General features: G+C 49.0%; 1 protein-coding gene across 6 annotated transcripts; it reads left to right on the top strand.

Annotated features, from left to right (window-relative positions):
- The first annotated feature begins 1,067 nt into the window (after positions 1 to 1,067).
- Fbxo46 (F-box protein 46) lies at positions 1,068 to 15,704 on the top strand. 6 transcript variants are annotated; one of them, XM_078031861.1, is made up of 3 exons: positions 1,113 to 1,186; positions 12,198 to 12,250; positions 12,790 to 15,704. In XM_078031861.1, exon 3 carries the CDS (start codon positions 12,868 to 12,870, stop codon positions 14,677 to 14,679), a length of 1,812 nt encoding a protein of 603 aa, XP_077887987.1. In that variant the 5' UTR covers positions 1,113 to 1,186; positions 12,198 to 12,250; positions 12,790 to 12,867; the 3' UTR covers positions 14,680 to 15,704. The 6 variants fall into 6 exon arrangements, with proteins under 6 accessions (XP_005338290.2, XP_077887987.1, XP_040136123.2 ...); XM_005338233.5 differs by lacking the exon at positions 12,198 to 12,250 and having other exon boundaries at positions 1,068 to 1,186; XM_040280189.2 differs by lacking the exon at positions 12,198 to 12,250 and having other exon boundaries at positions 1,127 to 1,268.
- Positions 15,705 to 16,563: the final 859 nt, after the last annotated feature.

Here is a 16,563-nt window from a genome sequence, read left to right on the forward strand (position 1 = left end):
CCTCTTGCCCTGTTTCATTAGCTTCTCACGGTCCAGGATCCTTGAATCCTAACCAGGAGGTGGGTGTTCCCCAACTGCCAATTCGCAGGAAGAGAGAGATCTCGCCAGCTTCCCTTTCTGGCCCTCCGGTGCCCCATTTTCACCCTTCCCCTTCAGTGCATATCTAATTAGGAACTATTGTGTGCCAAGGGTCAAAGAATCAAGCTAGATGCAGGGAATTTTTTCTAAGCTTCCCTGAGTTGAGCCTTAGTAGTAGTTCCTTTCACGGAGATTCCAGCTCCTTGAGATGTAAATAATAATAATAATAATAATAATAATAACAAAACTCTACTGTTCTTTTGGGAAGCTCAATCTCATGACCCATGAAGAGGATGAACTGGAAAAATTTATCTTGCAAGCGGGGATCTAGCCATGCAATTAAGAGTAGAAATACTGGGGTCCTATATTTCGGTTCAAATCACTTTTTATGGACAAGAGGCTTAATTTTTGTCTTAGTTTTTATAAATTTAGGATGATAGTTCTTACTTGGGTTGTATGCAGAATGTCTGGCATAAAGTTAACATGAAATATTTACTCAACCCATATTTACAATGTTATATCTACCCGAACAGGTGCATAAACATTGCTGCCCTCATGGAATTTCTATTCTGTGATGAGGACTGCTCCTTGTGTGAGAGCTTTCCTCCATCCTGAGGATTTGTTTTCCCATTTGTAAATTAGGGGTGGTGATAAGAGCATGAAGAGTGGGAATGGATGGAAAAGTGAGAAAGCATAAAAAGCACTGTTAATTACTGTGTTAATCAGCATAAGTATATCAATAAGCTTCCTCAACACTCCACCCCTCATCAACGCCCCTTTTCAATTGCCTCTATTCCCTTTCCAAAGACCAAAATGGTGGAAGCTGGACTTCATCTCCCAGCGGGCCTCGCGGGGGGGGACATTCTGCGCACGCGCCATCAAGTGCCCCTTTGCCTCCTGGGAGTTAGAGTCGTTCTTTTACTCTGCCCGCCTAGTTTGTTTCTTACCCCACCTCCAAGCTGCCGTGCTACCTTCTGGGAGGTGTAGTTCGTGACCGCTCGGACTCAAATTCCCAGCGGGCTTCGGGGCAAGAACCCGGAAGGGGAGGCTGGAGAGGAGCGAGTGGGGGAAACCCGCGTAGCTGAGGGAGCTGCAGCGCGGGGAGATGGTGAGAGCCCCAGGCGGGGTCCGGGTGCGCTTAAGAGTCTGAGCGAGGGTTCAGGACCATGGGCGACAAGGAACAGGCTGAGGTTAAAGAACGGGCTGGGCGCGGAGAGATCGCTTGGGGGAGGGGATTTGGGAGGAATTGGAGTCCAAGGGAGTAGAAGAATGGGGGCTAGGGAGGGGTCTTGGAGATGGGGAGGGAGTCGAGTTTGAGGATTGACTATAAAGGGGCTCAGAGCTGGGGAAAGGGGCTCCGAGTTGTAGACGGGGCTGAGTGTACGGGCAGAGACCCCGAGGGGGGCAGTTTCGAAGGGAGTTAGCCTGGGGAACGTGGAAAAGCATTGGGGGTCAGAAGTGGATGGATTGAAGGAGTCCAGATGCTCCAAAAGATAGGCCAACCGAGGATGCGATGTTGTGTTCTCTGGATCAGATTAGGGATAGGAAGGCAAGTTGAGAAGGTGGGAGGCAAAAATCAATGAGAGTTGAGGTTAGGCTCCAAGTGTAGCGGGTAGGGTGGAGAGCTTGAGATTAGGGTCCCGAACGCAGAGATCCTTTGCCTAATCCATCCGGAGACTCCCGATAAGCTGGACAGTCGTAGAACTCTGGGATAACATGGCCAGAAGAGACTGTAGAGAAAATGTTTTGCACCCACTCACATCCTCAGTGGGATTTAGAAGAGTGTAGTGGTTTATGTGTATGGACAGTCCAGTATTCATATCCCTTTTTCTGCTCCTCCTTTGTGACCTGGGCAAGTCTCCTCTCTGTAAGCCTTCCATGCCCTTATCTGTATTATAAGAACAACAAGCATGCCTCTGAGAGAGGGCTAAAGGGAGGCTCCTTAAAATCGTTACTGTTGGTGGGAGAATAAGTCCCAGTCCCAGAGCTGTTGGTGGGAAGTTCCCCATTCTAGGAATGTGACTGGGTTACAGCTGCTAATGGATTCCCTCCTTTTCAGTCCAGACCTGGAGTTTTCTCAAAACCTGGCACTGATGGGGGGCACACCCAAGCTCAGAAACATGCAAGGGTTCCCCACAGTCTATAACACTAAACTGTTTTATGAAATGCCTGGCCCTGGTTTTAGTTGTTTATTTATATTAAGTTATTTTTTTAATATTTATTTTTTGGTTAGACACAATACCTTTATTTTGTTTATTTATTTATATTTATGTGGTGTTGAGGATCGAGCCCAGGGCCTCACGCATGCTAGGCGAGTGCTCTACCACTGAGCCACAACCCCAGCCCTATATTAACTTATTTAATTCTGTTGACACTTCGAAGGTGTAGTTGCTCCATTTTACAGAAAGGAAGCAGAGGCACAGACAAGTTAAGCAACTTTCCCAAGGTCAGCCAGAATTTAAAAATAGACTCAGGATTCCAACCCAGGTAGCCTGTCACAGAATCTGTTCTTTGACCATTATAATCTAGTCCCCTCTCCCCCTTTGAGGTACAATGTGGTGCCTGGAGACAGAGACCCAAACAACCTTGGGTTAAAGATTTAGTTCTGCTATATGTTTGCTGTGTGAACTTGGGCAAGTCTTTTTTGTCTTTCTTCTTCTTGGGGTCAGTAATGCTAGGAAGGTTATAGGGTACAGGTAGGTAATGCCTAAAAAGTGCTTAGAGTAAGCATTCGATATGTGTGTTGTCTTTGGAATGGAAACAGACTTGACCGACAGACAGACCTGACAGAGAAGGCAGCAGGGAAGGACCAGTGAGGGAGGCATCAGCCCAGCTGTCTCCCTTTCTTTCTCTCTCATGTTGCTCCTATTTCCTGATCTTTCTAGTTTCTAACCCCATTCCTAGGCTTCTAAGTCCAAGCATGATTCCCAGAGAGGGTGCTCAGAAACTCAGTCTGTCCCCATTCCCAGTCCTGTCCCCAGCCAAATATAAATAATTCATTTGCCAATTTGCCAATGTCTAGTCTGGCCCAATTCCAGGTGTTTCAGTGAATAAGAAATATTTCTAACAACTGAGATGTTTCTGGTCCTCCCCCACCACCCCCCCAACCTTTTGGTCATTGGGACCTCACTGGGCAGTTTGGTAACTTTGTAATTCATCTTTAAACAGTTTGGCTTATTTGCTATGAGCCTTCCGGACTTACAAGTTCAGTGACTGATGGTTAAAAGCCCTCATCTCAGAGAGCCCCAGGTTCATATCCCTGCCTCTGTTACTGTGTGTCCTTGGCTAAACTGCATTCCTTCTCTGGGCCTCAGTTTTCTCATATGTAAAATGGGACCACATTCAACCCATGAGGTTCTCATAAGGAGTTAATGTACATAAAATATCTGGTGTGTATTAAGTTCTCAGTAAGTGTGAGGTCCTTCTGTATTTTTATTCTTTGAAGAAAAAAAAATTAATCATAAGCTCTGGAACCGGAGTGCTTGGGTTTGGATCCTGGCCCCATCCTCACCAGCTATGTGTTCTTAATCCCTTTGAACCTCAGTTTCCTCTTCTGGAAAATGGGAATTTACTCCTTAAGTAGTCCACAAGTGTTACTAGACCACCTACTACATGCCAGGGCCTGGCCTGGGTGCCCTCTGCTCTCAGGAGCTCCAGTTGTCATCCTGCCAGAGCAGTTTTGCAGTGCTAGTGGCCTCCTGCTTGTTTGGGGTCTGGGTATCTCTGTTCCTGGTTAATTTTCAGTCCCGTTTGCCAGCTCTGCCTGCTTGTTACAGCTTTCATGGATTTTGAACATTCTGTCTCCAACAGCCATTGAATTATCTGAAAATCTATAGGTTTGAGAGAAAGTTGCCCAGCTCTCACTTGTCCCTGCTCCTGTGTGTCACGTCTACGTGAACTGGCACTTCTTTCCCTTGCCTTCATTGGTTTATCTTAGGAAATGCATCGGATTTCCAGGTTATTTTGCCTTTTCTCAAAGTCTTAAATTTGTTGTCGGTGTGTGCTTGCCTGAAGCCTACACATGTAAATGATATTTTTACTTGTTTTCTTTTTTTGTGTATTGGAGATTGAACCCAGGGGCAGTCTACCACCAAGCTATATCCCTAGCCTTTTTATTTATTTATTTATTTTGAGATAGGATCTCACTAAATTGCCTAAGCTGGCCTTGAATTTGGGATCTTCCTGCCTCGGCCTGTCAAGTAGCTGGGATTACAGGCATGTACCACCATGCCCGGCTGTTTTTACCTTTGTGTGTGTGTGTGTGTGTGTGTGTGTGTGTGTGTGTATACACATACCTACGTATGTACTAGGAATTCAGCCTGGGGCAGTTTACCACTGAGCTGTATCCTCAGTCATTTTTATTTTTTATTTTGAGACAGGGTCTGGCTAAGTTTCTTAGGGCCTCACTAAGATGCTGAGGCTGGCTTTGAATTTGTGATGCTTCTGTCTGAGCCTCCTAAGCTGCTGGGATTACAGGTGTGTGCCACTGCACCTGCTGTTTTTAAATTTTTTTTGGTTTTAAACCAGGGATTGAACCAAGGGGCACTTGACTACTGAACCACATCCCCAGCCCTTTTTATATTCTAATTTTGAGAAGTTGTTCAGGACCTCTCTAAGTTGCTGAGGTTGGCTTTGAACTCATGATCCTCCTGTCGCAGCCTCTGAGCTGCTGGGATTAGAGGTGTGCACCACCATGCCTAGCTCTATATTTACCATTTTTAATGGCATGTTTCTAGCTACTGTGGTAAAGCTGTCTTATTCCTAAAAGGGTTTGCTGGTGGCGTCTACTTGAGATGCCATCACTGACCCCTCTATTTAGAATCAACATCCCCCTTCAGCCCGCTCACCCGCCATATTTGTTTTCCATAGTTCTTACCACCTTGAAACTTACTGCATATTTCTTTTTCCTTTCTCCAATTAGTATGCCATCCCAGTGAGGACAGGGATTTCTGTCTCCTGTTCCCTGTGTATCCTCAATGCCTGGAACTGTGCCTGGCACTAAATAGGTGCTTGAAAGTACCTGTTCAGTGAGGCCCAGAACCCAACAGTTACATAGAAATGGCCCTTCCTTCCCAGCAGCTCTGGAGGGTGAGGCAGGAGGATCACAAGTTCGAAGCCAGCCTCAGCAACTTAACAAGGCCCTAAGCAACTCAGTGAGATCCTGCCTCAAAATAAAATATTAAAAAAGACTGGGGATGTGAATCAGTGGTTAAGTGCTACTGGGTTTAATCCGCAGTACCAGAAAGAAGAAGAAGAAAAGAAATGGCCCTTCTTTGGTTTTTTTTGGTAAATGACTCAGGATCAGGTCATCTCAGAATGTGAAACAAAGAGGAAAGGAGTCCTTGGTACCACTCAGTGATCATTGAGCCTCTCTTTATATTATCCAGCACCTAAACATTCAGCCTCCATTTGATGCCAGGTTGGACTCAGGTGCTCTGACAGGTTGATTTCAATACATTGTCAGCCAGCCCAGGGGTGGGTGCTGTCATTACCTCTGCTTTACTTTGTTGGCAGTGCTGGGATGGAACCCAGGGCCCTGTGCTTGCTAGGCAAGTGCTCTACCACTGAGCTGCACCCCGCACCCATTATCTCCATTATATGGAGAAAAAGAGGAAACAGAGGCCCCAAAGTCACACCCCCTGAAGTGAGAAGGCTGGGATTCAGCAGGCCTTGCCTGGGTTCTCTCTGCTCCCAGGATCTAGATTCCTGGGGTTTGGACAATTCCTAACCGCAGGGAGCTATTAGTCAAAAAGGGCAACTTGTGAGGGAAAGAGGCCAGCAGACCCTGAGGTCCACAAGTCAGGGGGAAGGTATGGATGGACTGTGGACTAAGGGGCAGTGGAGATGGGAGATGAAAGTAACAGAACCCGGGGCACAGCCCATGGCCGTTTGCCACCAATTCCTGTGACTGGTCAAGTGTGTTCCCTGAGAACTTGCTCCATGCCCTACCCTGTGTGGGGAGGTTGCCCCTGGGGCTAGGGGCCAGGGCCACCTGATGCTCCCTGGGTGTGTCAGGATCTATCTGCTCTTGATCATTTCTTTCCTTCTTTCTTTGGTTTATTTTCTTGTGTCTTTTTCCTCCAGTGTCTTCCATTGGATGGAAGTTAACTTTCAGCTTTTCTCCATTTTTTGTGGACTTATGGAGACAGCTGTCCCCAGACCTGCAGCACAGCTGGCCTCCCCTTTACTTATTCACCTGGACGTTCTTTTTGCCTCTCTTCTGGACCAGATCTTCTTTTCTCGATGTGGTATCTCCCTTTTTATTTGTTTACTCCTTCATTTTGATGAAGCAGATGCTCTGGCTGCTTCTTGAGAGAGGGTACATGGGATGCATATTTTTTTCTGAGAACTCCTGTGTCTTCTTTGAAGGGTTTGAAGGGAGTGATGTGGTCCTGTTGTGTTTGGAAAGATCCCTGGGACTGCCATGAAAAGGATGGAGCAGAAAAGCTAAACTAGCTGAGTGAGCCAAGCAGGGAGGCTGGAATTGTGCATGTGCAGGGAACACGGAGGTCCTAGCCTTTCTGAAGCTCACAGGCTGGAGGGGAGAGGGGCCCTCATCCACTCAGCTCATTGCTATTCAGCAGTGACAGGTGACAGGTGTTGCAAGAGGAAGCCTGAGGCCAGGGAGATCACATGTAGCATGAGAAGGTATGAGGACAGCACTCTGTGGGCGAGGTAGGGGGCAGGGAGGGGTGGGGGGGTGGGGAGACATTCTGCCTCGGTGCTAGGGCAGGATTTTCACAGAGGGTGCTGGCTGGAGCACCCAGGAATTGTGCCCAGGAGAAGATATGCAGAAGATGGGCAGCATGGCTGTGAGGAATTTATATGTTCACCATTCGTTCGTTCATTCATTGATGCAAACATTGTATATCACGCACCTATCATGAGCCAAGGCATTGCTTTGCAAACTTTAATGAAGGCTCTGGAGGGCTTGCTGAAGTACACATTCAAAGTCCACAGCTCTGGGGCAGGGCCTGAGAGTCTGTGTTTCTAACAAACTGCCAGGGGATGATGTGTGACCCCTGCTGCAGGAATCACCCTTAGGAACAGCCAAGTACTCAGCATGGATCCAAAAGCTGGGGAAGCAGCAGACAGAAAAGCCAGCCCTGGGGGAACTTTCATTTTGGAAGGGGAGATGGACACAAGGCTTTGTAAACGAAGTTTATAGCATATCAAATAATAACACGTGCTAGGAAGGGGAACGAATCAGGGAAGGGGCATGAGGGAGTGTGTCTGTTGGGTGGAGGGTTGTGGATTTGAATCAAAGAAGGTCTCAGAGTGAATTCTGAGCAAATCCCAAAGGAGGTAAGGGGTGAGCCCTGGAGATAATCTGGAGAGAGCATATTAGGCAGGGGGAAGAGTGAGTGGAAAGGCCTTGAGGATTGAACAAGATAATCCACACAGAGGGCTCAGTAAGTTCAGTGAATGAAACTCCCTCCTCATCTTTATTTATCAGGATGGGCTTTGTGTTGTAGTAGAGAACTTGAGCTCTGGAGTCGGCCCAACTCCCCCCATTGATTCAAAGTTCTTCTATAAAACTGTTAATAAGGGCTTTTCCTTAGCCACTGTGCCTCAGTTACCTAGTCTTTGACATGACAATAAAAATAGTAAAGTGATGAGAATCAAATGAGTTTGTAAAGTGCTGAGAGCAAAGCCTAGCACATGGTTACTGCTCAGGTATTAACTGCTTTTGTGATTAAAACATTTATGTTGATTATGATTGCTCTTTTGAATGTCTTCCCCCTTGCCCATGAGCAGTTTCTGGTGAGCTCACTGTCACCTATGTGTCCAAGGCATCCAAGCCAGGGCCAGCACACGAGAGGTCCTCAGTGCAGGTCAGACAGGTTTTTTTTTTTTTTTTTTAGAGGGAGAGAGAGAGAGGGAGAGGGAGAGAGAATTTTTTTTTTTTAATATTTATTTTTTAGTTCTCGGCAGACACAACATCTTTGTTGGTATGTGGTGCTGAGGATCGAACTCGGGCCGCACGCATGTCAGGCGAGTGCACTACCATTTGAGCCACATCCCCAGCCCCTCAGACAGGTTTTTGCAAATGCTTTTCATGTACACGAGGGATGTAAAAATGTACATGCTCTCATTGTTGGGGGTATTCCATCAGGTTGTAAATTGTGTGGTTCGGTTCCTTATTCTTTTTTTTTTTTCCCTCAAGTGATCTCTTCCATGAATAGGTTTCCCATTACAATTGTGGATTTGCCAAAGTCTTATCATTTTTTGTGACTGTCATGTGCAGGGATGGTTGTTCTCTGCTTATATATCTGAGGCCCTCATCTTAGGGGCCAAGAAGTTTTGTGTGTACAATGGGTCAGTTTGTTTTATCACCATATTTGTCCCTAATACTATCTTTTGTTTCTGCCATTTTCTTCCTCTCCTTCTTTCTTCCCTTCCTTCCTTCTCTTGGTTCTGTTTGCTAGATCAGTCTTTTTCCATCTTTTTATTTTTCATCTTTCTGAGTCATGAGGTCTTATGAGTGGGTCTTCATGGAGTAGTCTCTGATGCTGACCTAGTATAGAGCTTTGTGCTGGGCTCAGTGTGTTGGGAGTTAGAAAATCTGGTTCCAGACCCTACCTCCCCCTCTGCACAATCCAGTGAGGAAGCTACAGCCATCCTCAGACAGAAGACCCATAGTGCAGGGCTGGGAGGAGGGAACCAAGTCCTCCCTGGGGCAGATGAGTAGTTTCCAGGAAGGGAAGAGTCTCTCTGTATAAAAATACACTTGAGCCAAGATCTGAATGTAAGGGATTGAGCCGTGAGTGACCTAGGGGAGTGCATGTGGTCAGCAGGAATAACAAATACAGACAGGGAAGGGAATAGCTTTGCAGCTTTGAAAAATAAGTAGCAAGGAGGCTGGTGTGGGTTCCAGCCTGAGTCAGTATGGGGGGACAACACCCTGGAGGAAAGGATGCTGAACTGAGATCCCACAGACTATAAGGGAAACAGTAGGGCACAGTGACTGCAGTCAGATCCCCTGGCTTCATATCTCTGCTCCAACTCACACAAGTTCTCTGTGACCTTGGGCTGGTCAGACATGCTGCCTTGCCTCATTTTCTTCATCCATATAGTGAAGAGGATAGCAAAACCTACTGAGGATCACACCTGGCCTGCGTATTCTTGAGAACTTGCTTAGAGGTTCTAGCAGGGAGCACAGTTACTCCATACCTATAGTCCTCCTTTATAGGGGAAGGTCATTTTCTTGATCAGCGTGATAGGTCCACAACAGAGCAGGGACAGTGTGGAAGGAAGGGGACACCTACCCAGGCAGAGAGATTAGCTAAATCAACCCTGGCAATCAATAGGGTGACAGATGTCACAGCCAGATCTCCCTCACATCCAGAGCCTGGGCATTCTAACTACTCTGTATGTCAGGTCAGGCATCCCAGAGTCCACTGCCGGGAGCGGGGGGATGCGTGGAGTGCCAAAGTGGAGGAGTGGGCAGGGGTGAGGCTGGACAAGTGGGGTACCTGGGCTTTTCCCCACATGCCAGAAGAGAGCCAATGGCATATTCTAAGCCTGGTGGGGCAGGAGCAAGTTTATAGGTTTGTGCCTTAACAATGACCCTTCTGGTTGTGCTTCCTTCTGTTCTTTGGATATAGGTGGAACAGGCAAGGCTGGGAGTTGGAGGACAGGGGCCTCCTGAGAGCTGTTTTTGAGTTTCTCTTGAATGGCTTGGATTAGGATCTGGACCAGAACTCATGACAAGCCGTGTGTGCAATTTTAAGTTAACATATAATCAATGCTTAAAAACCATTTTCGTGGTTTTTCCTATTGTTTTCCTGCAGTGAGTGTGAGTCTGGTTTGGAGCACCTGGTTGAAAAGAATGAATGGACAGGTAGGACCATTATGTCCACCCGGCCTGAGCATTGAATGCCAGGCCTGAAGGCTTCAGCTCAGTGTTGTAGGGACTGTCACAGGGCTCTTCCTGTTTGTTTTTAAAGGTAAAGTGATTCCCTGCCCATTTTCCCAAGCGGGAAATCTCAACCTCCAGTGCTCACAACAAAAGCCTAGCATTCAATGATTTCTCTGCACTTCCTTTCGCCCCAGAGTTTTCAACACCCGAGGCCACCTGGCCCTTTAAATCTCTGTTGTCAATCAAGGCTCCTGTTCTGAGGGAACAGCAAGTAATAAGCTTCCCTTTGCGTGCTGGAGTGTGGCTTCTACCCGAGTCTAGTTCCTCCGTTTAGCAGGACGTTGGGAATTCTCTAACACTCCCTTACATGTGGCTGTTTCCATCCCTCCACCCCCTCGCGTCACCTCTCGCCTACTCCTCCCTATTTCCAAGTCGGGCCCCTTCGCCAAGGCCTTCCTTATATGGGCACGGCCCCGAACGGCGGCCACTCATTGGCTGAGGGCGTCACGCGCGCGTCTGTCAACAAAGGGGCGGAGGGAAATTAGCTGCGCGCGAGGGCGGGAGAGAAGGCTCGAGGGGGCGGGTCCTTTTAGCTCTCCCGCGCATGCGTGTGGGCGCCACTCCCGCAACCTGCGGGAGGCGCTGCGGGTGAGGGCGCCTTGGGGGCGTGTCTAGATTTGGAGGGTCACCTGAGGGGTGCGGGAGATTTCCTTGAGGGGGAGGCCGCGATGTCAGAGGGTTCCCTTTGTGTTTAAGTGATATTTTCGGGTGGGGAAGTTGCGAGGGTGTTGGAACTATTCCGGGGTTTCCTTGAGCTTAAGGCGCTTTGGGGTTTGGGTTCTTTTGTCATGTGGGAGGTTCGGCTGTGTTCTAGGAGTTTCCTGTGTGTGTTGGGGTATTTGGTGGGCATAGGATTTGGGGAGCTCCTGGAGAGACTTAGAAGCAAAGAGCCCAAGAGTACCCATTCCGATTCCGGAGCCAGAATGCCTGGACTTGCCTGTCCTCACGGCTACCTGTCTGACCCTGGGCAAGGGATTTACTTTCTGTGACTCACCTGGAAACAGGAACTGCTAACACTGCCTGCTTCCTAGGGGCCGGCGCATCAGCAGTTTTAAAACAGTGCCCAGTGAGCGTGCTGTAGCACGTGTCTGCTAGAGTAACATTTGTGAGGATTCTTTTGGCTTTGAGAGAGATTTATTTGGTTTGGGATTTGCCTTAAATGTTAGGGAAGTTTTGTGTTTTAGTGAGTTCTTTTGCCCTGGAGGGGGGTCCTGTGGAATTAAGGGACTTGTAGGAGGGATGTTTGGGGTGAGTATAGGATGTTAGGAAATTGAAACATCTGTGAGGTTAGGAGGTGGCTGTATACCTTGGAATCCATGAAAAGTTCTTTGGGACCGGGCCCTTCTGTGCTGGAGGTGTATTTTTACATTTGGGGGTTTAAAATGAATTTGAAAGAATCTGGATATTTGGCAAGAGGAGTATAGAGTTTCTGGAGATAAGGATAGGAACTCATTAGGGGATTATGAGGGGAGGTAAAAATGATTAGGATTGAAATTTTTTTTTTTTTTTTTAGTTATTGATGCCTGTATTTGGAGGTCATACAGAACTATGGAGTGAATGAGGAATCTGGAATTGCCTGGTTTTAGAGTGACAGTCTATACTGCCAGAGTTGGCAGACCTTTTCCACAAAGGGCCAGATAATGAATATTTCAGGCTTTGCAGTCTTTGCTGCAGCCCTGCAGCTCTGCTATTGTAGCATGAAAGAAGCCATAATATGCATTTTAGTAAAACTTTATTCACAGAGACAGGCAGAGAGCCCTTGGTCATAGTTTGGAGACCCTCTGGTCTGGAGGCATATGGAAGGTTTGAAGTTTGGAGGGTTGCTTCCATTTTAGGATGTGATGTTAGGGACTTTGAGAGTGAGGCGTCTGCTGCTTACTGGTAAGAAGAAAGTGCAGTGGAGATTAGTCGTATCGTATTCATTACCAAAATTACCTCCACATTGGGTTATGTACATAAAGTTGTTGCAAAATAAAGTAGTTTTTATTGAGAGCACTGAGCTGAGGGGTCCAGAAACCAAGTTTGAGAGGATGATTTTGCTCCCTTTAGCTGTGTGACCTTTCCCCACTCTGCGCCAAAGTTTATTTGTGTGTGATTTCAAGAGGGGGCTAGACATAGGTGCTTTTATCCTAGGAGCCTGTGACTGTGCTTCAGGGAAGCACCTGCAGAGCCTTTGCAAGGGTGTGCTCTCTTCTAGGTGAGGATACCCAGCTTTAAGAGATTCTCAAAGAGCCCCATGAACCCCCAAAAGTGAGTTTTTTAAGGGCCTGTCTGGCTCTGACCTCAGATTTTCTTCCCCACCCAATCCACCTTGTTCCTCCCTCTGTGGGATCAAGCAGCTATAGTTGTGGGCCGGGTTGGGAATTCCTATTTTTTCCATAACTGGCTCCTGGGAGAGCAAAGAGAAAAAGGTGGATCTTTTCTGTTTACTGGCACTTTCAATCAAGTTTAAAGGTCATGTCAGCCGGAGGCCTCTGGACTATGAGCAAAGATAGTCTGGCGGAGTTGTAAGATTTGTGAGAGTGGAGCAAGCTACCAGTTAGGGCCACATTTTGTGTGTTCAAAGAGAAGTCATCCCCTCTTCATTCCTGTTTGCTCACCTGACACATGGGGTGGGAATTTAGGTTTGGTTTTGTTTTGTTTTCCCCAGTGGTGCTGGGGATGAAACTTAAGGCCTCTAGCACTTGATGGTCTAATTTGATTGGTTTGTTCTGGAGAGGTTGAGATCTGGTGCTCCTGGGAGGGAAGACTGTTCCCCCAGTTCCTAACCTGCTCTTCCCTGTCTCCAGGTGGCATGTGGAGCCCCCCACCACCATCCTGGTCCTGAGATCCGGTGACTCCTTGCCTGTTTGTCATCATCCCCCAGAATGGACCGTGGTGGCCTCCTGCCCTTCCAGCTCTGGTGTCCCCGGCCCTTTGGTACCTACTCCCAGAACCAGCCGCGCCCGCCTTCCACATCCCTCAAGTCATCAACCTGCTCCGAGCCAGGCAGTGGGGCTGAGCCCGACCATGGGCCTGCGCACTCGGAGAATACCCCGCCAGCCTTGGCTGCAGAGGCCCCTGCTGCTCAGCCTGCTCCGCTCCTCTCAGCAGCAGGTGCTGGTGATGAGGGCCGAGTCCTGCTGGACACGTGGTATGTTATCAAGCCTGGGAATACAAAGGAGAAGGTGGCCTTCTTCGTGGCCCACCAGTGTGGTGGAGGCAGCCGGGCCAGCTCCATGAAGGTCAAGGGGCACTGGGGCAGTGACAGCTCCAAGGCCAAGCGGAGGCGGCGCTGTCTGGAATCCACCAAAGCTCCTCCGGACCCAGGGGGCCGGGAGGGACCCCCTGCTGCCGAGGGGGGCCCCACTTCAGCAGGGGAGGATGTGGACTTGCTCTCTGTAGCAGAGATGGTGGCCCTGGTAGAACAGAGGGCCGCCCTGGCCCTGCAGAGCTATCCCCGCCCCACCACCCCAGCGCCTGTGGTCTTTGTGTCGGCTGAGCAAGGTGGACCACCTAAGGGGCTGGGGTCTGAACGGAGGTCTGGCGGTGGTGACTGCAGTCGTGTGGCTGAAGCAGTAGCCCATTTTGAGGCTCAGCGGGACAACCCTCCGACCAAGGGCCTCCGCAAGGAGGAGCGGCCAGGGCCAGGTCCTGGTGAGGTACGCATTGCCTTCCGCATCTCCAATGGCAGGGAGCCCCGCACACCAGACGGCAGCCTACCCAATGGAGGTGGGGGCCGGTCTGGTTGTGTCTTCCCTGGCAGCCCAGGTCCTGGGGCTCGAACCAAGGACAAGATCACCTGTGACTTATACCAGCTCATCAGCCCTTCCAGGGATGCCCTGCCCAGCAACGTGGAGTTCCTGCTGGCTAGGGCAGATGAAGCCAGCGAGGCTGAGACCCCAACCCCTGCCAGGCCTGAGGACACTCCCCCCGCCCCACCCCCACCCCCTGCCCGGGACTGTGGAGCGTCAGGCTTTCACGTGGATGTGGTGGTGACAGGTGTGGTGGACGAGTGCATCTTCTTTGGTAAGGATGGCACCAAGAATGTAAAAGAAGAGACAGTGTGCCTGACTGTCAGTCCCGAGGAGCCACCCCCACCCGGCCAGCTCTTCTTCCTCCAGTCTCGGGGGCCAGATGGGCCCCCTGAGCCACCCCCAGCTGATGCGCCAACCACGCTGCCAGGCCCAGATGATGCTGAGGGGACAGCAGACACCTCCCTATGCCGCCTTTACCGTCATGTGTCACACGACTTCCTGGAGATCCGCTTCAAGATCCAGAGGCTGCTGGAGCCACGACAGTACATGCTGCTGCTGCCCGAGCACGTGCTGGTCAAGATCTTCAGCTTCCTGCCCACAAGGGCCCTGGCAGCCCTCAAGTGCACCTGCCACCACTTCAAGGGCATCATCGAGGCATTCGGCGTCCGGGCCACAGACTCACGCTGGAGCCGAGACCCGCTGTACCGCGATGACCCTTGCAAGCAGTGCCGCAAGAGATACGAGAAGGGTGACGTGTCACTCTGCCGATGGCACCCCAAGCCCTACCACCACGACCTGCCTTACGGACGTTCCTACTGGATGTGTTGTCGCCGAGCTGATCGTGAGACACCAGGCTGTCGCCTGGGCCTGCACGATAACAACTGGGTGCTGCCCTGCAATGGGCTGGGTGGGGGCCGCACTGGCAGGGAGGAGGGGAGGTGAAGCCGGGGGAGGGGGAGGGAGCTCATCATGCCCACCCTTCCCCCATCCCCTGGGAGCCAGGGACCAGGACTGGGCCACCAGCCCACACCCCAGTCCAGGCAGTGTTGATCACCCACCAGAACTGAGACCAGGGTCAGGGTGACCCACGAGAACACTCTGGTTGACCCCTGTTGGTTTTGTACTCCTCAGACCCAGGTCCGTGGACCCTCAAGTAGGGTGTTTTTTTATCAGCATCTCAGTTTCTTCTCCATTCAGCCCCAACACCCTCCCTGCCACTCTCTACACCCCAGGGACCCACCAGCAGGGAGCTGACGGCAGCTAATTTTGGTACCACCTAAGGCTTCCCCATGCTGGCCCGCTTCTGCGCCTTCTCTCAGTTCTTCGTCTCTGGAGCTGTTTTCTCCAAGAGGCTACAGCATCCAAGGTTATACCTTTCTAAACTTACCAACTAGGGCTCACCTCCTTTTTTGGAATTGGGGGCCATCAGATCACAAGGTAGATCTGGCACTTTATCATAGCAGCCTGCCATTTCTATGTTTTCCTTATGAAAGAAATAAAAATCAATGTTTTCTCCTTAATCTCAAGTTACCAGTCTGTTCCCTTCCCCTACAGGGGAAGAGAAAAAAAAAAAAACCTTGAATTATAGAAACTTTCTTTCTTCCCATTATTTAAGCTATTGCCTTCACTCCTCCCCCAGTAAAGCTGTGAAGCCCTTTGCCTCGCTTTTGACAGCGTGGGGGGCCAGAGGGCAAAGGACTGTGGGTTTGAATTTCTAGATGGTTTTTCCTTCAACTGTGGGTACTTGTTAAGGCATTGGGGTCTCTTCATCCCTAGCCACGTTTCTTTAGAATTTTTTGGTCATTTGGGACCTTGATTTTCAGGCAGTTTGGTCTGGGGTGTTTTTTTATTTGTTCTTTTTGGGGTTTTTTGTTTTTTCATAATTGTGGTTCTGGAAGCTTCTAGTGTGTGGCATCTGACCAATTTTGAATTGGTCCTTTCTATAAAATCAATATTTATAAGGCTGGGCCCAGACTGGTCTGTGTGTTATTAAGGGAGGGGAATTGGGAAGAGAAGAGCGTCTCAGGCCTGTGCACAGGAGGATGGAAAAAAATAGAGATGGGTCCCTTAGCCAAGTCCTGAGCCTGAGATTATTTTCAGCTCATCTCATCTGTGTCAGTGTGAATTTGGAAATCTCAAAATAGTAGTTGCTTGAACAAAACCATTTTTCTTTCTTTAAAAATCCAGTGTTGAGCAAAAATGGTGGTCCTCGAGTCATCAGGAAGCCAGGCCCCTTAGCTCAGTATCCCATCATGCCTTGTCTCTGCACTTAGCCTTGTGGCCTAAGGGGACTGCTAGCAGAACTCCTGCCTGAATGTGTTGCAGTGGGGGTACCCCTTCCTCTCATGAGTCCTGAACTACACCTCTGCATCTCAGTGCTCAGCATGTGGCCACATGGAAGGGCTTCGAAGGAGACTGGGAGTGCAGTCTTATAGCTGGGTGTAGTATGCCCAACCAAAAACCTGTTTATCTAAGATCCCAGTAATTAAAGTTTTAAAATAGTCAGTTATTTTACTAAATAAAAGTGGAATTAGACATTTTTTTAATTTATTTTAGTTGTTGATAGACCTTTATTTCATTTACTTATATGTGGTGCTGAGAATCGAACACAGTGCCTCACACATGCCAGGCAAGTGTGCTGCTGCTCAGCCCCAGCCCCAGCCCAAGACATCTTTTTAATTAAGTATAAAAGAGAAAAATGAATACTGAGCAGGAAGTAGCAGTTGCTGACGTTCTTATCAGGGAATCAATATCCAGAGAGACTAGGGAATATCATAGTAGTAACTCAATGCTTAGATTTTAGAACCAAAGAGACCTGAGTTTGAA

This window comes from Ictidomys tridecemlineatus, chromosome 15 (assembly GCF_052094955.1).
Source record: "Ictidomys tridecemlineatus isolate mIctTri1 chromosome 15, mIctTri1.hap1, whole genome shotgun sequence".
Taxonomy (NCBI): Eukaryota; Metazoa; Chordata; class Mammalia; order Rodentia; family Sciuridae; genus Ictidomys; species Ictidomys tridecemlineatus.